The sequence below is a fragment of the Anomalospiza imberbis genome, chromosome 5, assembly GCF_031753505.1.
Source record: "Anomalospiza imberbis isolate Cuckoo-Finch-1a 21T00152 chromosome 5, ASM3175350v1, whole genome shotgun sequence".
In the NCBI taxonomy this organism is placed as follows: domain Eukaryota; kingdom Metazoa; phylum Chordata; class Aves; order Passeriformes; family Viduidae; genus Anomalospiza; species Anomalospiza imberbis.
Genome location: NC_089685.1, coordinates 67,110,288 through 67,134,802, shown reverse-complemented (window position 1 = coordinate 67,134,802; position 24,515 = coordinate 67,110,288). Strand labels below are relative to the sequence as shown.

Below are 24,515 nucleotides of genomic sequence, written 5' to 3'. Positions count from 1 at the left end.
AATCTGTATTCTTCTGAGTAGTCCTGTCATTCCTGTGCAACCATCAGTCCTTCGTAGACCTGCTGCACTTGCTGTCTGGAGCTTACAGGAATTTTTGTTCCAATCTGTGCAAGCCAAAAATTATTTAATCTGAGAAGCAAACACATTTCGGATTCCTGAGAAGATGATTAGATGATACATTATCTTATGACACAACATCTGGACCCTCATGCATTTTATTTGGCAGACCATAAAGACTTCTCCATTGTGTATATAACTTTGTTTTTAATACTAGTGTGGCAATCAAGCAAGAATACGTTCATCATCCTGATTTAGTGGTATACCCAGCAAGCTCCATAGAAGCTCCTAAAATGTTCTGCTCAGGATGCTCAGGAAACATTGACATGTGTCAGAACAATGTATTTGACTGTCAACCTTGCAATGCTTCTAAGTTTCAAAAAGCATAAGCTTTCATTTTAAAAATGGATTTAATAAAAATTATTTTTATTTTTATTTTAGTTAGGGGTTTTGGATGTGATTTTGAAGTACAAATTCTCATGTCATATTATTTTATGATAATTTCTTTGCAGAAGTGTAGTAATAATGACACACAAGTTTTTCCCTCACCAACATCGCCAGCCAACACCACCAACAGAAAAAGTGCTGAAATTTTCTTCAAAGAACTGATCACAAAAACTGCTATTAATTTCTTGGTATATTTGTAGACCCATACAAAGACAGAACTGTATGCATTATATTAATCGTGGTCACAATTGCAAGAAATGTGGAAGACATTTTGAGCCGTAAATAACAACCAGAAGAATTCCTGCTGACTTCCTGGGAGCCAGTGCTTCTCAATCATGCTCTAAATATATAATCTATGATCATAATAAAAGACTGGGATGTTCAAGTAATGGAGTATCTAAAATTATTGCCACAAAAATAGAGACTGACCATGTATCACCATGACCAGCCATCTTCTGGAAAATTTATGCAGCAACATTGATGTGAACACTTAACCAGTGCTCTAATTTGGTAGTAGTACAAGAACTGGAACATCTTTCAAAGTTCCTTCAGCAAAAACAGTTCTGTTTCTTCCTGGGTTAAAGAGCCTCCTACAGCATTGTGCAGAGGTGGTCAGTTAGGACAAGTTTCTTTTGAAATGCAGAGAGGCATCTGATAACCATCAATGGACCATTGCTGAAAAAGGAATGCCATTTGCTTCGGCTTTTGAGAGAAGACAAAATGTTTTAACATGAGGAAAGAGAACAAATGGCAATGATTTGACTTCTGATAGGGTTCTATACCTATTACTACAGATTCATTATCAAATCTGAAAAAAAAATATATTTCTAGCATTTTGTTGGGAATCATATTTTTAGGATATGTGTATTAATAAACATCTCATTGTTTTACTAGTGTTCACTGCTACACTGTTTAAAATTGTCATCTGAAAAAAAAGAATAGTCTGAGTGTTTATTCAATAATAGTTTGTGCATTGTATTATTCATTCCAGACAATAGAAATAATCTAAAAAATGTTGGTTGTGTAAGTCTGAAATGTAAGGAATGACAGGCAATATTAGCAAATGTGAATCTTTGATGAGTATTAAAATGGTTACAATTACACAGCATTTAAGACATGGAAAAAACATCAATATCACATCTACTACAGAAAAATATTGTGGCTATTATTGCTACTATCATAGGATAATAACTATAATTATTATCACAAGAATGATGTATGACTGAATGGTGAAACAAATACAAAACCTGAGCAACTCAGCAAACACAAAACTTGATAGTGCAACTCGGGTGGTTTTTCTGTGATGTTCTACTGTTCAAATATGACTCTAATTCAGCAGCAGGACTATTAGCTTTATGTAGGCTTTAAAATTAATAAACAATGAAAACAATGGTAGCAGATGAATCTTCTTGAAGCCTCAGAAGAACAATATTCTTGGACAGAGCACAGAAAACTTTTTTTTTGTCAATTCCCACAAGAACATTAAATTGAATGCAAGGCATGAATTGTACCCATGTAAAAAGTGTTCTCCAGTGTTACTTTGGCACATTTATGGACCATTGATGAAAAAAAAAAAGCCACAGATGTTATAAAATCTTTCTATACAGTATTCAGGATGTCCATGTAAAAAAAAATTAAGACAATCTCATCCACACATTACATCACTCCTGCAATGGTGTTTATGGTACCTAAACTAAGTCCATTTGATAACTGCAATGACACTGTATCTGATCTGAAAATGAGCATAAATTATATGAGTAATTCTGATAAACAATTTATATTGGTGGCTAAGTCCTTCCAGGAAATAAAACAAAATCTTACACATATTCCCTTCATCAAAGGGGTGGAGAAAAATCTATAAGCTCAAACGTGGGCCCAGGAAATAGAGGAAGAGCAGGGTCTCGAGTGTTGTAAGGGAGTTTTGGTGTGAAAAGGACCTTTGGATTTCTAATGTCATATCTGCATGGGTGATTTCAGACAGTCGGGAATTAACCTCGTCATTTACTGAGCTGGCAGGACATGACACAATTCTGATCAGAAGCCAATGTAAAGATGCACAAAAGATTCAAAATGCTAAAGTGATCTCAGCCTCTGGAATGACTACTGCTTCTTCTTCTGTCATCTAATTGATGGAAGTGAAGGAATTCAGTGCTTCAAGGAATTAAAGGGTAATTTGTCAATCAGATTCTCACAGCAAGGCAAAAATTCAAATATTGCCATATCTTAAATATTGACAGTATTCAAAAAATGTTGCCCATTATTCCCTTTTGTGCATGACTTGCACACATGTGGTCTCAGAGCCAATCTAGAATCCTGTAGTGGAAGCAGATAAGGAGCCAACAGAAATCTACAGAAATATAACATAAATGTGTCAGACTTTATGATGCCACAATGTTCAGTATTAACTTTGTGTAAACTATTGGCTGCAAATCGCACAAATCATAGAGTAAAAGTGTTAAAATAGAGTGACCCTGACTAACACCAAGGAAAGTCAGCATTCTAAACACTGGATCTACTGTTGTCCTGCTTTTTAAGTCACTTCTAATACACGCTGCCCAATCGCCCAATCCAGGTCTTTATATAACAAGATTAATGGTTTATTTCTATTATGAAGTATATGACCATAGAGATAAAAATGTTTATTATATGAGCTTTGTTGATGTTCTAGTTCTTGCATTTTGATTCTGAGGATTAGTTCCAGGGTTTCTTGTTCCTCCCAGTACAGTCTTGCCAATATTTAATACTACCAGCCAGGCCTCAGAGGCAGATGAATTCTACCCCACAGACATAAAACATGGTATTTTCCCTTTTATGTCATTCTCCAGTCTGTATGTAGGAATAAAAAATAGAATTTTAAAAAAAAATGTGATGTCAACTTCTAGGAGACGACTGGATTTGCAAACTTGTCCCTGGCTTTAAACTGAAAGAGAATAGGTGCAGATTGGACATTAGGAAATAATTCTTTTCTGTGAGGGTGGTGAGGCCCTGGCACAGTTTGCTCAGAGAAGCTATGGCTGCCCCATCCCTGGAAGTGTCCAAGGCCAGGTTGGATGGGGCTTGGAGCAATCTGGGATAGTGGAAGGTGTCCCTGCCCATGGCAGGGGATTGGAATTCCATGATCTTTAAGGCCTCTTCCAATCCAAGCCATTCTGTTATTCTGATTCCCTTCTCCCAAATTTCCACAAACTGCACTCTCTTATGGTTAGATAGAAATAATGAAAAATATCCCTAAGCTTTAAAGCTTTGGATGAGGTATAGAGAAAGTGGAAAGTGGTTATTCTATGCCACAAAGCTCACCTACTGAATAGGTCTGGTTTTGCTGTATAAGTAAATTTCCTCTCTGAGACTCGGAGTTTTGAATGTAACCCCAGCTCCCAGTCTGGTCTTGCATGTCTGTGGTCTAGTCTGTAATTTTGCTTGCAGGATAGAGAGCAAGATAAAAGGAGTAAGACTGTCAGAGGTAAGAAAAAAATACGTTCAGTTCTGTGTGACCATCACAATATTCAAGAGCTGAAATTAAATAACACATGATCTAATTGGAAAGATACACCCCAGCTGCCAGTGAAATCTTACTGACTCCAATCATAAGCTTCTTCAAAGAGTGCTTTTAAAAGCACTCTTTGCAAGTCAGAATACAAATCTCTTTATTAGGAAAAGGCTGAGAAACAGGCTCTGGCTTTGAAGGGGAACACTTGGATGTACAGGTCTAGAACAAAATCAAGAAGTTAATTTAGGAATCTGCTCATACCACATTTTCAAAATTAAACACACATTGGGAAAGCACTAGTCAATCAATTTCCTTTTACAGTACCTCGACATTCAAAAAATCCCACGGGGACATATATGTCATTTTTGGTGCAGTTGCAGAGACAAAAATTTCACTGGTTTAGGAACAGAAAATGAGTAGGCAACTTGTTAACACTACAGGATTTTCTTGTCAGCCAAAAAAATGGAAACTGATCAGTCAATCCAGTATCAAATAGAAGACTGGATTTTAATCCATTTGCAGGGTAAGGTCATCATCTAGTAAAACCAGCACCGTTTACTTCTTCAGTGAACCTCTGTGTATGTAAAAGACAAAACCTTTGGGTTTAATTACAAAAATGAAGCACAGAAAAAGATTTAAATAAAAACCTTAACTTTCTGCAATACATATTTCATACTGCCAATACATGTGCAACCATTTGGTGTTCCTTATTTACTATAAGAAAGCAATTTATGAAAAGTGCTGATGAAAAAAAAACAGCTTAACAAAAAAACCCAAAACACCTCCAAATAAGAAGAACCACACTTGAAAAATGTCCATAAGCTCACTGTAAGAGAGATCACTCTTAGTTTATTTATGTACCTAAGCATGAACACTTTTTTTTCCATATTTCATTCAGAGCTCTTTTACAACTAAGGCCCCAATTCTACAATCGATAGAGTGTAGGCATAGAAATTCCATTCAATCTGCTGTTAGCAAGACTAGAAAGACCTATGAGTGATGCAAAGTCCAATAATGTCAGTGGGGAGTTTTTTTCTACTTCCTTCGATGCATTTAGGGCATGTGAGGTCAATAGGCTGCACTCCTTATTCTGTCAGAAATTCCACTGAGGCAGTGCAGTATCAGTCTCCACATAATTACATACATCTTCCTGAAACTGAGGTCAGTCACATCAATGGCAATTTCATGAGAAAATGACTTTTGGAATCGAACTAGCTTTGTAAAACAGAAATAAAATACATACTATACATTGGTCATGGCAATGTTTTATGCTACCCTAAACAGACGCACTGTTTCGTTAATAAATTTTTCTGTTCCTAGAGCTGGATTTGTTTATAAATTACTTAAGAAATGCTTAACAGCACTTATGTTTCAGTACTGATTCTTCTGTTCTACATCAAAAGCAGTAAGAAATAACAAGCTACTCTGGTTAACCTGAGGAAATGGACTTGGGTAGATACTTTGGAAATAGGGATGGATTTCTACCTATTATCAACTAAATGCTTGTCTCCATTTTTTAAAATATCAAAAATAATGGTGAATCACATTAACAAATGGTGCCAAATTTAAAAGAGACATAACAGGGAAATGTTATAATTTCAGACATAACAGGGAAACTTTTGACATGGGCTACTAGAAAATATAAAGAAAGCAAAATCCTAAATAGAACAAATCCTAAATAAACTGATTTTTCTCCCAAGGATTTTTTTCCCCTCTCATATTTGCTATCTGATAATAGTAGTAAAATAAATAAATAAATAGAAGAACATCATCCACAAACATTTCTATCAAGAATTTCAGATCAATCTTGAGTCAATGATACAATCCAAAAAGATTGGAATACATTCATCATTTGCTAGATGGAGATTTGCAGCTTCACAAACCACACTGTATTATCAGCACTGAGAATGTCAGTCTCTGTTTTCTGCTGGGGTTGGCTCTTCCTTTAATAAAACATTTAACTGTTTCTGGGCACATGAAAGGAAAAGTTCCAAACTATGTAGATTTCTCTGACGGACAATTTCATCAAGCTGTTGAAATAAAAGAAAAAAGATTAATCAGCTTTAAGAAAACCTGAAAACAAATGCCAGGGGTTGTCAGCATAAATCCAACCATATTAAACAACAAAAATTCAACAACTAAAGAACCTAAGTAATTTCAATGTGTATAATTTAATAACAACTTTTCAATGGAGCATTTGAGTTTCTCCAAAATAAAATGTACACAAGGCTAAAAGTAACTTTAAAGCTTTCAACTTCTACTCAGTCTATTTGAGAAGGCTAAACAGCCTGTCATGCTAGGTAAATCCCCACAGAAATTATATCTGTTGCTTTTATAAAAACACTGCTTCAGGTTTAAAGTGATCACTACATATGACTGCATATTCAAAATTTTAAAGCCTGCTAGTAATTTAAATGGCAGCATGTTTAAGTAGTTCCCAGAGGAAAAAGTCAACATATTTGTTATATACTTTGCTTGTTCCTACATTTTATCCCCAAATGCCAAACAATGTGAACTATATAAAAATATATCCTTGCTGTATAGACAATCTTCCCCACCAAAAAAGATAAGAATACCATAGCAAGATTTGGCAGGGTTCATAATTTAAATGACAAAAATATGGTTTACTGAAAAGCATTTGAATTTTTTAAACATTAATTAATAAATAAAATGAACTGCAAAATTCCTTCCAGTTGAATATTGAAGTTCAGATGTCAAACAAATATTATCACAACTGAGAGATGTTTTCAATCTGACTATCCTTTACTCAGCCCAAATTCAACTAAATACCCATATAACAATGACAAAGGATGAGACTGAAAAGTAGTGGTACAAGGCTAATATGGCATAAAAATGATGCCACTCAAGGGAAAGGAAGTAATGGAATTTTGAAGAAGTCAGCACTTCTGTCAGATTATTGTGCAGAAGTTCATATGCAATGGAAAATGGAAGGTCAAAAAATGTATACTGACTTAAATATTTTGGACTCACAGCTTTAATTACAGCTTTCAACAAAAACTGATTTGTTTATCAACCAGCAGTCTGGTTAATTGCTCCAACAAATGAATGCCCATTTTATTTTATAACAGATAGCCTTTTTTAAAACATATCAACTCAGAATGCAAGGCAAGGATAGTGACAGCTTCTCACTTCACTTTGAAAATGCACTCAGGAAAAGGTTGCAGTGCTGTGATTTAATACACAAAGGGAAACATTTTTATGACCCTGTGCTTTTCTCCTCCTTAAGTTCCTCTAATTTATGCAAAACTGAGTAGTTAGAATATTTTGGCAATTTGTTTCAACAAGAGATGAATGTATCAAATCTAGTCACCAGCAGAAAACACACGTATTTTCTAAACACCACACAATCATAAAACTCTCCTTCAGTAATAGAAGCACAGAATCACAGGATGGTTGGGGTTGGAAGGGACTTTAAAGACCATCCAGTTCTAACCCCCTGCCATGGGCAGGGGCACCTCCCACTGGACCAGGTTGCTCAGAGCCCCATCCCACCTGGTCTGCCTGTGTTTCTACTTGTGGGAGGAGGTCTTAGAAAAGATCTGCCGGGATTACCATGGGAAACTACTGTGGTGTAGGGGCATGGTAATAAGATTCCCACCGTTCCCTATGTCCATCATTTGGTGTACCCTCCCCAGTTAATGTCAGTTAAGCAATGGTACCATCCCAGGTTCTGGAAAGTTCTTTGTTCTAAGTTCTGTTACTGGTTCCCTCCTTGTAACCACTCCTTCCCTTATCTCCCATTGGTTCGTACTATCCCTATCCCTCCCACAAGATCTCACCCCATTGGAGGTATGTACCCCGACCCCACCTCCTCTCTCTCGGATATAACCCCTATCCCCTCCTTCGGCCGGGGCTCCGAGGGCTCTGGTCACCCAGACCTCGGAGTCCAGGCACTCAGGGTAGCTCCCCTCTCAAGAGGTTGTCTCCCTTCGCTCCTTTTACCTTTTCCTGCCTTTTCCTGCCTTGAATAAACCTCTGAGAACTGCACCGCTCCGTGTGCCGACCCGTCTATTTGATGGATTCGAGCTTTAGTCATCTGGGGCTCCTGCAGACCTGTGACCGGCGGGCTTCCCCGCGGGACCTAGGTCCGGGATGCCACATCTACTTCTGTCAATTTTCAGCTGCTCAGAATTCTGCATCTCTCTGCAAAAGCAGGCATTAGGGCTCCATACACAACCTTGTAGCAGTGTGTGGCAGCGGTGCCAATCGTGATCCAGGGAGGCCACCACCAGCAGCAGGGAAAACAGATGAGACAAGTCTCTGCTGTTCAGCAGGAGAGTCCACTTTATTCCCCCCCACCCCATGCCGGGGGGAACAGGGGGGCAGAGGCCCAAGAGCCGGAGCAAAGCCCAGAGAGCCGAGAGCAGAGCAGACCCAGGGCCGTGGGGTTTTATCAGGTGTCCCATGGGAGGAGTCTTAAAATCAGATTACAGCCTCCTCAGAACAGGAAGGCTCCACAGGCTCCATACACAGCCTGATGAGAACCTAGCCCACTGAATTACAACAGATTTTAAAGCAGATCTAGTTCAAATAAATGTTAGTAAAGTCTGTTCTTGATATATTCAAGTAACAGTTGCTACTGACAAGAAAATGGAAGAAACAGCAAACTAATCTCTAAAGAAGCTGTATCTGGAAGAGTGTGGAACAATGGAACAAAAAATCCCCACTCTGTTGTGCTGGTGCATTTTCTCTGATTTGAAAAGTATCTTGCCTCCTTTGTATCTTCTGGACCAAAACATTTTGCTTGGAGAAGCTTGCAGATTGTTTTTTGTGCTTGTGATCCATATTTCTTTGGGGAATGAAAGGACAGATACAGCCCAGTTCACATAATATCATCTGTTGCATGTTAAGAAAGAACATGAGATACCTCTTTCTCTAATTAAAACAATTCTCACATTATGTCATCTGATTCTTTTGTTTCTGGTAGGTATATCACTTGGAGAAGCTCAGCATGAAACTGAATTTGGTGCATGTTTATTGCATGTTATATCATTATACTCTTAGACAATTCTTTATTGAGCTTTGAGCACGAGCTTTGGCTAAACTCGCCGTTTTCTTTTCATGCAGCCTTTCCTTGCAAATTCTGCTTTAAAGGGACCAGAGTAGCTCACCAGGTGTGTGTTCTGATATGTTGCTGTTCAATTTCTTTACCAAGGCTGCAATCTCAAATTGTATAGGATTAAATTTATTTCACCAACTACTAAAGTAAATGTTTAATGTGTGTAGTGATTGGCTGCAGCACGAACAAACCAGAATTTCTTCACGCTTGAGCAAGATTTTAAAAGTCTCAAATGAATTAAGTACCCATTTGAGGAGCCTTTGTTGAACTCAAGTGGTTAGTTGCTAATCTCCATTTGTGCATAAGAAAAGTTTATTGCTTGTTAAACATTTATGTAAATGCAATAACATAAAACTTGAGAATTCAGTTTCCCCTTGTTTGCTCCATTTGTGAATATGCATTGCCTTGAGCAGGACATTCTAAAAATCTTCAATGCTACAGAAAATGACAAAAAAATCCAGAAAGACTTGGGATCTTCACATAACAGAAATAGAGAAGCAATGATGCTTTCTTTGAAAATGGTACATTTGAATGTATTCAGAAGGAGATCATGCTTGTTAATGGGAAAATTGGCTTGGCTGGGAAATAGAAATAAATGAAGCTTTGTTATATAATATATTGTTTAATGAACTATTAGCAATGGATACAGCTTTCTTGAAGACTGCCTCCACATTGCTGTGCTCCTGTGCTCATATGCTGTGCTTGCATAATATACCACAAAATGGGAAAATTTATAAGATATTCTAAATCTCACTTTTCCAAACAGTCTTTTCCCTATATTTTTAGGTCCTGTTCATTTCATTGAATGACCTCATGATTTAAACAAACATAAATGGACATCTGGAAGATTCAAATGTGACTTATATGCAAATGTAATCATTATGAATAACATATTTGGAGTGAAGTATTCACATAACCAAACCAACACAACTGTTCTGATTCTATAGATGCTGAAAAATGCATCATGTTGGTTGAGATCTGCCAAGAAAGGGCATTTTCCGACACCATACTGTCACTGTTGTCATTGCTAGTTAATATTTCCCTTTCACTCTATGAAATCTATTAGTTCAAAGTTCCCAAATTCTTTAGACTGTGTCCAGTTGGTGGAACTTTAATTTGCTCAAAGCTTTAATGTTACATAACTTCATTATTTTAAATTACCCAACAGCATCTTTTAACTCTGTACAGATTTTTTTTTTTTTTCCTTAAGAACCAGAGGTTGTCTCTCTAGGCACTTGTATGGATCCTGCTGAGAAACTGGATATATGAGATTTGGAAAAAAACACTTGAATTCCACTCCATAAATTCCCACTATCCTTCAGACATTTCATTTACCAAAAATGACCAGAGTCTTGCAGGACTGTCCAACACCTTCAGTGCTGTTTGTTCCCCTCTCTTTAAAGCCTCAGTCCAGTTCTCAGATCTAAGTGCATCCCCACACTGTTTCTGGCTAAAGATGCCTGGATGAGACACCCTCGGATGTGGGGTCTCACCTCAGTCATATCCATAGGCCACCCAGGATGATGTGCCTTGGGGCCACGCAAGGCATGACCAGAAGGCACAAGCTGCAGCAGAACTCCTGAGCGGATGCAAGAATTGGACTTGGGAAATGGAAAAAAAAGAAAAAAAAAAAGACACTGTATTACCACCAGGAGAATGCTTCTACCCCAGCCTGCTCCATTTATCTTTAAGTCAACACATCACTTTAAGTTCCCCTGCATCACTTCAGCCACCCACAGCTCAAACCAAAGTTAACCACCATTCTACATTTTCCTAGATTTAGCTTATCTTTCAAATTTTCTGTGAAATGGGAAGAAAGTCTGCATGAGTGATGCCTAAAGTAGAAATTAGTTTCTTACACAAACAACTGAGCGTGCACATCCTTCATACCTTCCCCTTGCAATATCTACTTGCAAATAGTTTGTTTTCATGGCATTCATACTTATCTTCCTCTATTAAATACTCACCAACTTTTAAAAAGACTTCAAATTACTAGAGGAGAAACCCAGTCAGAACTCTATAAATAATTGCTCTATGTAAGAATTATACTCTCCCATTCTAGTAACTAATAAAATAGCACATGGAAAATATAATTTTAGGTTAAGCACTGAAAGTTATGAGATAAAATCCTAATCTCACCACAGTAAAGGTATATTTTCTAATTAATCTCACTATGGCCTGAAGTTCACCCAGAAAAGTGAAGAAAATAAAATTAATTTTAAATATGGCTCTTCAGTTTTCCTGTCTGTACAAATATGACCGTTTAAAAGTGTATTTTTCAAAATTATCTCTCACATACCACAACTTCCCAATACCAAATGTATTTGCAGATGTAGGAATAGTAGCTACATTTATTCAAACACATATTGAAAAATGTACCTGTACTTCAAATGATAATTAGAGGATTAATGTATTCAGTAGCAGTTCAGCTCACTACACTGGCTCTGTGATACTAACATGAGTAAAAATGGAAATCTTCTTTTTATCATGAAATTCAACAAATGCAATGACCAGAGATTAAAAAAGAGCAAAGATGTTGAGGAAGAAAGCTTTTAATTGTACTCTTATTACTGACGTTTTTGTAGTTGATCACACATAAAATAAATAAAAAATAATACCATTATATTGTAACGAAGCAGAGCAATTTCCCTGAGATCATAAAATCAAAAGTAAGTTTTTGAGTCCTGTTGTTTTGCCAGGAAAAAATGCAAAGAAGTTCATAAAGAAAATATTTCAGCAGTGATATTCACACTTATGTTCATCCATACAGGAGGAAGGGGCAGTGGGGGAAGACTTAAAATTCTCAAAAGTATCCTTGTTACTCAAAGAAAATCTTGTTCATGCAATGACAGGAAAATTTCAAATGTGAATGAATGTTTTGGAGAATTGAAAACACAGAGATGGATGTGTGAAGAGAATGGGTTCTGAAGGTGGATTTAAGGGACTAATAATAAGGATTTCCATTTATCCAGTGTTTACAAGTAGCTGCTGGTTGCCTGTGGAATAGGATTCCTCACCAAGGCATTTCTTTTAAGGTAAATATTGATTAGCCACAGGTAATTATTCATAGACATCAGTCTGGCATAATTTAATATTTTCTAAAGGACTTGCAGTATAAGCATTCTTATATATTTCTTGTCCCCTCTCTGATGAATGTTCAATACAAAGGGGACATTTTGACACTGGAGGTAAAACAATTGAAGCTTTGTTTCAATAATTGGTAAAGTAGTTTACCCTAGCTAATTTAGTCCTAATTTCTCTATGTATTTTTATTCCTGATAAATATACTAAAGCTTTGTCTGCTGTTTGCAAATAAATTGATTTCCATTTCCTATTAGTTTGTATGGTTTTGTATTATATAAATTTTCTAACTAAAAAAAATTTCTATGAAATAAAGTACAAATTGAAGAATGATGACAGGCATACTTCAGACTGTTTTTTTATAATTTAGTTAAACATCTTTTTGGAAGAAAATTAATATAAGACTAAACTAACAATTCCTATTTTTACTTGAAAAGGCTCTGGAATAATTTTTCATTTTCTTTTATAGTTCTGACTGTTCACTGTTTGATCAACACTTAGATGGATGTGTCCATGGAGAGCAGAACACCAGTCAAAAGTGCTGATGATGACAGGCTTCTTTTCTAAATACTTTTATACTTACTTATTAAGGACTAGAGAAATGAATTTAAGTCCCTTTGAAATCAGTGGAATTGGGAATATACATTACTTAAGTATAAGGCAGAAATTATAGTGATGCTTGATTTGTTCATGTATATAAATAATTTGCTAAAAAATTCTGTCAGTGGCACTCCCTCCTCTGTGCAGGGACTTGCTTGACAATGACAACATGTTAAAAATATGCTGAGTTGCTCCTGGAGCAGGGAATCCAGATGTAACACAACTTCTTGCTTAGAGTCAACCACTGATGTTGCAACTGAATTTGCCTTTAGGAATTTCTGTTTATCCTAATTACCTGTACATCTGTACCTTACAATAATTACCTAACAATATGTAATTGTTTTAAAACTATTTCAGCATCAGTCCGAGCTATAAATTACAGTTATGGTCTTTCTGAACAATGGTCTGAACTTCAATTATAGTGAATAAATTGTTGCATTTTAAATCTGTGATACTTTCTAAATATTTTTAGAGACAAAGTATTTTTGAAAAATAATGGCTTTTCATGTATGATCAAAACCTTAACTTTTGCAGGCTCCTGCTGGCCCAGTTGATGGTGAAAAGCACTATTGCACCTCAGTGCTAAGATTCCACTGTACTGGATATTGGCCAACAAATGCAGTCCAACAGACCCTTGCAGTGTTATTAAACACTCATCAGTGTCTTTTCATTGCTTGATTGGTCAATGCTCCTCTTTGAGGAAAATTCAAAGACAAGGGCAATTTTTATGATATACAGACAGGTTTTGTTTGGGTTTTTTCCCCCCCACATCTAACCCAGTCCAGCGAATGAGCCTGAGACAATCCTTAAAGGTTTTGTAACTGCAGAAATTTAGCCACATGCTAATGTTTTCTAGTAAAACTGGGTTCAGAAGTCTTTCTCAGTACACTAACACCAAAAAATGAACTTCTCCCCACAGATCCAACAGGCTTTAAAAAAATCCTAGCACATTAAATAGACCATATAGAAAAATTATTACCTTGAGGAACATGCAAATCTTAGAGTTGGATGAGGAAACAATGAACTACTTCCTCTCATTTCTATAATGGATGAGAAGAAAAACAGATCCAAATGGTACATATGTGCAGCAGAGCTTATTTTAGAGTTAATCCCAGGACAGGACATTTTTGTCTGTCCACCTGTGAATTTCTACTATTGATAACAATTACTAAGTATATAAAAACAAGGTTCTTCATGGCTGTAATTTATATAGTATCTCCCACACATTAGAAAGTCATCAGTGTTCAAGACAACCTCTAGGAAAGAGTGATGTTTAATAAATTATGTTGCCATGTGAAAATATTTGGGTTTTTTTCCCCTTTAAATAAATAATGCTGCAACTTCTAAACCTTAAGGATTTTATGCTTGGAATTTGATCATTAAAATAATACCATATGTTGGACACATCTTTAAAACAGATTTGCCTAGTTTGCTGAAGGTAGTGGGAAAACAGCCTGTCAAACTGCTCAGAATCTCCACTGTCTCCCAGCTGGACTTAGGAAAGTAAGAAAATACTAGCTTTTCTTCATATAAATACAAGAAAGAAATTTGCTTTCAAGGAAATTAGATCATGTGCAAAAAGAACTAAAAATCATTGCAGCATCTGCTCAGACTACTGTAGAAGGTGAAAAATAGGCATTTTCTAAGCCCACAAAAATAATAATGAATATTTATGTGCATTAGCACATGAGAAATCTCTTCAGTGACCTACCTACTTAATAGGTTACTAACATGGGCTTTCTTCTTTTCTAACAATTATTTATAGACTATTGCCATACACTAAAAAAAAGTTACCATACTTGCTACTATAATTGCTGATTGGTTCAGCAATCTGATTGCTGTGGTTTTAAGTCACAGATTTAAGATTCTTAAAACAAACATACCGGAACACATGCAAACAGTGCCTTCAAAATCTCTGACTGTCAAATAGTTAATATTTGGCCCTCGCAAATGCCTACAGAGCTTCTGAAACACAATGGATTACAGTCTCCACAAGCCAGGCACATGCAGAATACTAAAGACAATGTGGCCAAATTCATCAGATCACTTCCTCTGATATGAAAAAAAGAGAACTAGAACTTTACAACAGCACCTAAATAAAGGATTTATAAGCGACTATCCTAGATTGCAAGGTAATGTGTGTATTCTATTTGCCATCTGTTAGAGGTATGGCAGGGCAGTTATCTTCTGTTAATTGGGCAGTTTTCTTTATCTCTTCCACAAACCAAGCCTCCTCTCTAGGGGAGACATCTGCTGTTAATGGGCCGTTGAATATCACTGCATGGCTGATAAAAGTTACATCATCCCATTGGGAGATGCTCCGCCTAGGGGGAGGAGCCAAGCATTCCTAACTGGATATAATCTGAGATTTTGGGACACCAGGACAGCCTTTTCCAGTGGATTCCCAGAGGAGCAGCAGCCTTTTCCAGTGGATTCCCAGAGGAAGACCAGCCCCATCTACACCACCACAGGACCTTCAGAGGAAGACTACACCCATTTCTACAGGATCACTGCTTCAACAGAACCACATCTGTCACTCCAGGAGGACTGCAGCCACCATTTCAATTGGACTGCTACCAACGCCCTGACCCACAGGGTGTCAGGTCGTATTCTGACTCTGTCAGTTGATTTGTATTACTGCATTATTTATATTATTTTAATTTTCTTTCCTAAAAAAGAACTGTTATTCCTGCTCCCATATCTTTGCCTGAGAGCCCCTTAATTTCAAAATTATAACAATTCAGAGGGAAGGGGTCTACATTTTCCAGTTCAGGGGAGGCTCCTGCCTTCCTTAGCAGACACCTGTCTTTTCAAACCAAGACAGTGACTCAGACTGGTTTCTATCCAGGCTTGTCAGAGCCTGAATGCTCATATAGCGCAGAAGTTCTTAAGTTTTCTCCTAATCTCCAACTGTTTTAAGTAACCAAGTCAATCTTGGACACTATCACATCCTGATTTAATACAGCTCCATATGACTTGGTAGAGATTACACAGGGCTTCTGTGGAGCTTCATAAACCCAAATTGCCACCTTTCCAGGAAAATGCCTGAAGACTATCAGACTATGCTTCCTGAAAAGCCCTGAGTGCAGGGCTGGGTGACAGATCTGGTATCAAAGATCTGTTTCATTTGTCAGTATGCAAACATGTTCCAAATTAATCCACAGTAACCACGCTTGGTTAAAAGCAGCAACAATCTTCCTACACATAAAAATTTTTATTGTTATTCAGCCAATTAAAAAAATGTTATCTGATGGGCTCATGTTGAGTCATGCTCACAGAATTGCTTTACAATACCCAGATGATATCTACAGAACTGGATTAATTAAGCCTAACTGAAAAGCAAACAGCAAATACAGGCATTAATCAGAACAATATTTTTTGTTACTGTGAATATGTATTCTGCATTACCTGTGAATAAGTATGTAAAACAGAAATAATCATTGCATCATAAGTGTTTGAGGTGTATACAAATTGGAAAAAATTACCCTAATAATGTGCATGACTGTGAAACCACAGTTGTATAACTGCTACTCAATTGCCATGGGTGCTTTCTAAACATCTATATCTAATGTGATCCTTCCTGAACAGAAGGCTCAGCACAATGAGCACAATTTCATTGCCTCTAAGAAGGGTAACAGGTAGTTGATAACACACATGACAGAGAATTACTGCTTTAGGCTGGGAGGTGAAAAAACTGTGTTACATGGAAAGCTGAAGCTACAAATAACATAATGAGTCAGACTGATTATAATCTACCTAGATATCAAGGAGACTGCAGTTGCATCATGATTATCTGAAGGTTCCTGTGAAACTTTGACACTATCTGCCACAACTTCTAAAGCAAAGTGTCCCCTAACAACACACTGGAGTTTGGTAAATAGAAGCAGCAGGAGAAAAATCCCACCTCTTGCTTCTGAGGAACACTTGATATAACAGCCAGATTTTAATTTTAATGAAACTTTAAGATGTGACAGGATGAAACAGGACATTCTAGAAGTCATGGGCAAAGGTGATATCACCTGAAATACATGTATCTTTCTAAAATTACCATCGTATGTTACAGCTGATGGATTCACACGAAGAAATTAAATGAGGAAAAACAGCCTGCAGCAAATCTGTGATAAATTTAGCATTAAATCTGTGGCAATATACATGCATTAGGATAAGTAATTATACATCAAGGTTCAGGGAATTCAAAGTTAATGTCCTATTATTCAGACAGAAATTTTTGACCCCACACTTACTGCTGGACTTCTTCAGTATTGAGAAGATTGAACAAATGTTTTTTTACTGACAGTAACATTTTACTGGAAAACTCAGTTTGGAGTTTGAAGCAAAGCTACTGCAGCAAAATTCAGGGCAGCTGCTGGCAAAATAGTTCATAAAGCTGCAGCTGCAACAATATCATCAAAGGCAAGACCTCTTTGTTTCAAAACACACACAGATTGAGTACCCACGGCTCTCAGCATGTCATCACTTACAACACCACAGGCAGGAAGATTCTAAAGGAGGAGGGAGAAATAATCAGCAGGACACAATAATCTGCAGGTTTTCTGCTCCATGCTACTCCAAATCCTTCCTGCAACTGCCAGCCAGTGGAGATTCCTCAACAGCAGGGTTAGAGTATATTCCCCAAAGCAGTTTCCTTTGGGTGCCTGCCTGGCTATTCTGCTGCTTTTCCAGATGCAAATTTGTGTCAAGGCTTTGCTGAAAAATTACTCCCAGAACATACAATTGTTGTAGTTGAGATGGTCACAGTACAAAGCAACACTCAATTTTCAGAAGGCTTTAAACCCCATCTTATTATAGCATGCATGCTTTTTATACATTCCTACAAAACTCCTAAGTTTACAGTTTACTCGTTGGTCAGGAAAGACAAACAAAGCTCTTATTGGAATAGACAGTTGCAGGTTTCTCTTATTTATCCTTCTTTCTTTCTTGGTTTCTATGTCAGCAACCTTGATAGAAAATTCTTTCAAGGGGAAACATGGATCCTCTTATCAAACTTATCTCTGGCTCCGAGAAGTTGCTGTAAAACCTCTTCCACATACAACCACAAACAGCAGTTTCTCACATCGGCAATACTTCATTTCACATTAGTAAAAAAAAAAAAAAAAAACCAAACCAGAAGAAACTGTTGTTTAGCAGGGTGGGGTGCGGGGAAAGGGCAAGGGAGGGAGAAATATACTTGACCAAATTATATGAGTCAGTAGCCTGCAGCCAAAGCAGAAAAAATAACATAAATACTTATTAATTATAAGTCATTGAAGCATCTTGCTGAATTTCTAACACACGGGTAAATATTTGAATGCAAAAAGTAAACAGGAAACCACATCCCTTTGCTTCATCTATCTAATATTGCTATTGCTGTAGGTAAGAAAATTTCTTTACATGTTTCTCTAGCTTCATAGACAACTCGATAAAGTCTCAAATTTTGATCCCACTGGCTTTGCTGCAGGAATCCAATTGCAGGAAATAATTTTAGGAAAGATTAATCAAAACATATATGGTAAGGCCAACTTTCCCATTTACTTTTTAAAAATCAGAATATAGTAGAGGGATAAAAACAGTGAAAGACATACCTGGAAAAAAAGAGCAAAGAAGCTGCAGATTTGGGGTAAAAATACTCTGAATTTTCCTGCATATAACCAACTACAAAAAGACTCAAATAATTCCCCAGCTAAAAGAGTAAGCAGATAAAACTACTGAGGTTCAAGTATCTCCACATAAAAGGACTTGGGTGTAAATGAGAAGCAGCACAAAAACCCCAAACAAACCCTGAACTACGAATATTTCTCAGCTGTAGGAAAACAGCTCAGAACAGAATAAACCATCCTTATACACAACGTTATCTACTCATTTTACTTGTGCAGTGAACAAGAGAAAAAAATAATATGCCCTCAAAACTCTACAGCCAAGACAATCTGCCAAGTAATGTGACTTTGTGGTGGTTCTGCAAGGACTCTAGGCTTATCTTATCCTGGTACATGGACAGAGAAATTGTACAGAGCGCCTCGTTAAAATGACTGCGATTTCTGGATCTTTGCAACACACAGAGACCACAAAACTGCCCCTGAATGCCATGGAAACAATGGAGAAAAGAGGCTTCTATGTTCTATGTTTTTGTCTCTTTGGGCCTCAATTCCAGTGTAATTAAAATGGTATCACAAAAATCTAGGGATGGCAGAGACAGTGACCCAACTTCTGATCTCTGCACTGAGAACTCATAATAAAATCAATCAGAGTGGAACAATTGCCTCTTCTCTTTTGCAGTGTGACAGCCTTGCAGGTGCATGCCAAAATGCCTTTGCTGAGCATAGCCATCATTAACTTTCTAAGACTCTTTAGGATCCCCTTGGTGCTAAAAGAATGGTAAAAAAGGGACTTGGAAAAAGCCAAGAAGTTGACCTATGACTAAGAAAATAAAACTGCAGATGATATTCTTAGCTTTAATTAATCCAAGTGATCATATTGAACTGATTAAACTTTCCCTTTAGTACAAAGCAATGTGGATTACACCAAGTTAAAGATCAAATTTGTAACTGCTGTTATATTACAAAAATACCTAGTTGTACATTCTCATAAATTCTGAATCAAGAAATGACAGTGAAATACAAATACAGTTACAAGCATATAGATGAATTTGAAAGACAAAGACGGCAAATAATTAAGGTTTTGAGTATTAAATGTTTAAGCTTCAAAATTCAGCTGATCTAGCCTTCTCAATAGGATGCCAAGATAAGAGTATTCATGTTGATTTGGATGCATAGATTTTTCACATATGGATGCATAGATTTTTCTGGGGTTTGTTGTTCCTGTTCTTTTTTTTTTCCTTAAGTTACCTAGTCTTGGTTAATCAAAAGGTCTCTTGAAAATGTCCATGGACAAGAGTCACAAGTTGCACTAAAAATGGTTAATCCCACACACCTAATCAGGAACTTTGATTTTTTTTTTTCTCTACTCAATAGCAAAACATATTTTGAGAGTGTCATACAGAACACAAAACAACCAATCTTCAAACAGATGATCTGGTTACAATTCTCACAATTCCAGAACTACACCATGAAATTCTAATACTGAGGGATGAATCAGAAGTAACACAGGAGAGCCTCACTTGCAGGGGGCCAGAGGTGTGTAAGGATGCCTTGCTTCCTGCTGTCACAGACAGCCTTCCTAATGGACAACAGAGACATTTGGGAGACTCCTCTGCCTTCTTATCAAATACTTGCAGAATAGAGGGACGCTGGAAGACAGACCTTGCCTTTCCCTGGACCTCAGGTGTTGCCTAATCACCTGATGATGAGAAAACCACACCGCTCTCCACCGATAGATCTATCTAGATCTGGGTGATGCTAGTACAGTGCACACTGCAAGTCTTTATTCCTGTGAATACTATATATCCACAGAGCCAGCTGAATAATTATGTGTTTGCAGAGGAAATCCAAAGTTACTCTTACAGTAATTACGATGATATACATTGGATCAAAAACACAATACATCTCAATCACAAGAGTAGCTTTGAAATAGTGGAGTATCCAGTCATCTCATTGCTGAACATTATAATTCATCCTGTTATTTTTCCCCTTTTTGGCTTTGATAGCACAATATTTTCTCAGTAATAATACCACTTGATTTCAGTTTCAGCTGGAATCTCGCCTGACTAAAGAATACAGGCATAATCTCAGTCTTTGTAGATTTATACACTGTAGCACAAAAGGATATATGAAACAGTTTTAACTTAAGTAAAGAATTTCAAACTCTGTCAATGTTATGCTGAAGTAATTGCATAAAACCCTACAATAGGCTATGTATGTAGTTTCAACTAAATCGCTTTCATCAGCATAAATGATCACTCAAAGAGTTTGGAAATTATAATTTTGGTTATTTAACAATTTTCTTTTATTTCAATGAAACTAAGAGGCAGAGAATTGTATTTTTCCCCCTTTCCATTTGTTAAAGACAGAGAACGATAATTTCCAGGAAAATAAAAATTTTATTGAATGCATGATGTTTTGCTATTGAAAAGTGGCAGAAAAATGCCAAAATGTCCTCTGAAGAAAAATGCCTGATAGGATCAATCGATAGAAATACTACATTCCTCCACAGGAGGCTATAATTTCCTTTTAATATTTGGAAACAATAATTTCAAAGCTTATAGAGACCTGAAAGTTCAGGAAGAAATGTCAGGCTCACTTCTGTATCCCCTGCAGATACATCACACTGATTCAGGATCCTTATCCACAGAGGAGAAAAGGAGAGCCAGGTGCACCAAACTCATCTTACACTACAACTTCCCATAAATCCCTGGCTTAATCCTTTGGATATATACTGCTCTTTGAGTTGGGTAAAGGAGCAGTGTGAAAATGCTCCTAAAGTTGTAAATGTAATGTAAATGTTTCTTTAATCCTATTAAATCCACAAAACAGGCCCAGCTGAAGGAGCAGGAAACTAAGCTAAGGAACTCTCAGGGACACCATCACTAGAGTCTCTCTTGGCACTGACCTGTTGGTCACAAGTTCACCCTGGGCATGGCACAGATGTCCTGACATCAGGTGGATTCAGGACATCACCACGGGGTACCCTAGGACCCCTGGATGGTGGTGTGCTCTGCAGTAACACAAAGTTTTGCACTGATAACCTGCAGCAGCTGAGGTTTTAAAATAACTGGTGCAGAAACAGAAGATAGGAATAAATATTTTTCAATGCCACTTTATTGCATTACACAGAACTTTATGTTCCCCAAACATGACACTGAATTCAGCCAAAAATGATACAACTTCATTGCTTTTCTTTAAAAGTCAGAAGAAGGGGGAAAAGTTGAAAGAAAAATACTCAAGGTGACACCACACTTTAAAAACTGGGAAACTGGTCTGTTAAAATGTGTTGGTGGTAACATTTAGGGTTTGGACTCCCATTAATGGGGCCCCAGGGAAAATATAAACACTCTTTCTGAAATTAAATCTTTGAGTTTGCCCACCGCAGTCTTGTTTTCAGCTTCATCTGCTGGCACGTCAGCCTGCAATTGAGGCCTTGCATCAAATGCCAAGCCAAACATTCAGCAACAAGAATGGTAATGACACCCTATTTTGTTCTAAGGCACATTAAAATATAGCGGGTATTATTAAAGAAAAGGCAAAAAATCACTCATTTGAGATTAATAACATAAAAGATACTGATTTTCGTAACCTCTCTCACTTGCACTTGTCTTCAAATAATAAACCTTCAGAAGAAATCTGTGCCTGACTCTTGAAATCAAGCAAACTTGCAAAACAGTAACACATATCAAAGTTCTGATAATAACTGCCTAAGGGCATAAGTTTTACCTAAAAGAGTTCAAAAATAAATTCCCTGGTTTTGATACACGATTTTGCAAGTGGCTTAACACAAATGGATCAATAAATTGAAGTCACTAATTTGTAACATAAGTTTCTCAGGTGGGATCCTTCCTATTCACAGGGATATGACATACTAATATCAGAACTCTGTTACTGGAACACCTACCAGCAACTCTTTAAGTTATCTCTTGTATTCCCACATTCTTTTCCTAAATACTGTCTTCAAGGTGAGAGTGTGTCGCTCCAGCTATTAGTTTTTCCCTCTCTCTCTCTCCCAGATCTCCAGCCTTCTGTAATCTCTCAATGTAGATGGATCTAGAGTAAGGGGTGCTATGAAAGATATAGCCCCTGTTCCAGGTAAGGGATTGGGATCTCTTGCCTGAGAAGGGAATAGTCAGCCCTGCTGATCCTAATCCCAGCTTCTGTGATGTCTCATGATGCATAGGAACTACCCCCTATATGGGAAATATTGCAGTCTGGATCTACATGGGATGTATGGAGTTTCTAACATAAACACTGCTAAGACAGCAACCCTGATGTGAATCTGGGTTGAAAATTGATCTGACTCAGAGAGCAGACTGTACTCATGACTCACACCAGGGATTAACAATAATTTACCTGCCATGGGTAGGGAATTTGAAGAAGCCACCAATTTACCAAGGAGACAGAGGAAAGGGTGCACCAGGAATTGGGACAGGGACTTGCTCCACCACTAACACACAATGTTAACTTGCATAATATAAGATACAACATACTCTAGACTGCTACCCAATAAATGGAGTGAATTCCAAGTTTTATCTTTAAAATAAGCCCTTCAATGTGAATAACAAAGTGAGGCCAAAGTGTGGCCTAATCAACAGCACTGTGTAGAAACCCTGCACTGTTATTTGCAGACTGCATGGATTTCTTTAATCAGATGGTGATGACACACTGGAGCAGGTTGTCCAGAGAATCTGTGGATGCTCCATGCCTGGAAGTGTTCAAGACAGGGTTGGATGGTGTCCTGGGTCATCTAGTGGGAGGTGTCCCTGCCCATAGTGGGGAGGTTGGAACCCAACATGACTTTCCAGGTCCCAACCAAACCAAACCAAACCAAACCAAACCAAATCAAACCATTGTGATTCTATGATTCAGGTCTGAGAGCAGCAGATTTCTATGTTTGTCATACCTCCCCTGGAGTATGGAATTAGAAAGAGGGCAGAGTGCTGGATCCTTATTATTGTTCTAAGCTAGAGCCAAAGATGGTTGCAGCAGACACTTTTTAACCATGCAAGCACATCAGTCCTCAATAGAATCACATCAGCACACCTGCTGGAACCAAAAAGTCAACCATAAATTAAAAAAAAACCTGAGTATTAGATTTAATAACCTGCACTAATTACAATACCAGTCTAGTTACTGAAGATAATGTAGTACTACATGGGAACAGTTATTTTCTGTTCAAGACATTTGTAGGTAATTTAGAAGCCTTTCAAAGCAATAGTTTCACATTCATATGGAGTATTTTTTCTGATAGGGGTTTCTTATTTTAGTTCCATTCATCATCATGTCAGTTGTGTAACTATCTACTTTATTAGAAATAAAATAATTGAGCAAATTTACTTAAAAGAAAATAATTATTGGATGTGCACAGTTGAAAAAATTTAGGCAATATAAGTAAAGCAAAAGCAGTACTTTCTAATCCAAATGAGATTAGCACCCAAAGACTCTGAGCTCTAGGGTTTAAAGCTACATTAGGATTCACGTTTCAAGAGGAGATTTTGTGGAGTTGCAATGGTTACTGCCAGTAGATGTATCATAAAAGGAGTTACCATCATTCATGGAAGCACAGAGAGGAAAGCAAAGGTGCAGTCAACAATAGAAGGTCAAGGACTTCTCATCCAAATAGAGATGTTACCCATATAATGAAAGTCTAGAAAGCATACAATTCAATAACTTCAGGAAAGACAAAATATAGATAACCAGTAGTTGAACTCTATGTCAATTCTTAGTTGGACAGAAAGCCAAACTGCTTTTTAAATCTCTTTTTAATTTTAAAAATTTGCTTTGATTGTAGTTAGGACAATAAACATGAAGATTGGTGTATGGATAAGATGAAAATGGGTCCAGCCTCTTAACAATTTCTCAGTGACAGAAACACAGATTATGTATAGAAATTCTTCTACAAGGATAAAGTCACTTTTGAAATTAGGAAATTAAAAATCAATAGCAAGGAAATTTTTTTTTTCTGTCTGATAAGAGGGGCCAATAAGCCACAGTTATTTCCAATTAAACTGATGTTTGAAAGTGTTTTCTGGCAGTAATATTGTTTTCATTATCCTTTTTTACAATCATAACCAGTTTCAGCCATTAGACAGACATCTTATTTCTCTTCTGCTGTACTGACCTTCCTCATTAGTTTGATCTAATTCTTACCACAAAAATGGTT

The 24,515-nt window shown here is 37.1% G+C and overlaps 2 protein-coding genes across 9 annotated transcripts in view; both read right to left on the bottom strand.

Annotated features, from left to right (window-relative positions):
* Positions 1–24,515, bottom strand: part of DDX11 (DEAD/H-box helicase 11) — a 224,842-nt gene that overhangs the window by 184,006 nt on the left and 16,321 nt on the right. The gene's annotated exons all lie outside the window — the stretch shown is intronic.
* CCDC91 (coiled-coil domain containing 91) overlaps positions 4,806–24,515 on the bottom strand; it is a 114,479-nt gene continuing 94,769 nt past the window's right edge. For 7 of the 8 annotated variants that reach the window (XM_068191718.1, XM_068191717.1, XM_068191715.1 and 4 more), the window contains one exon: positions 4,806–6,021. In XM_068191718.1, the coding sequence (XP_068047819.1) occupies positions 5,902–6,021 (120 nt within the window). In that variant the 3' untranslated portion in view covers positions 4,806–5,901. The remainder of the gene's footprint in view (positions 6,022–24,515) is intronic. The other variant, XR_010999508.1, reaches the window with a different exon arrangement.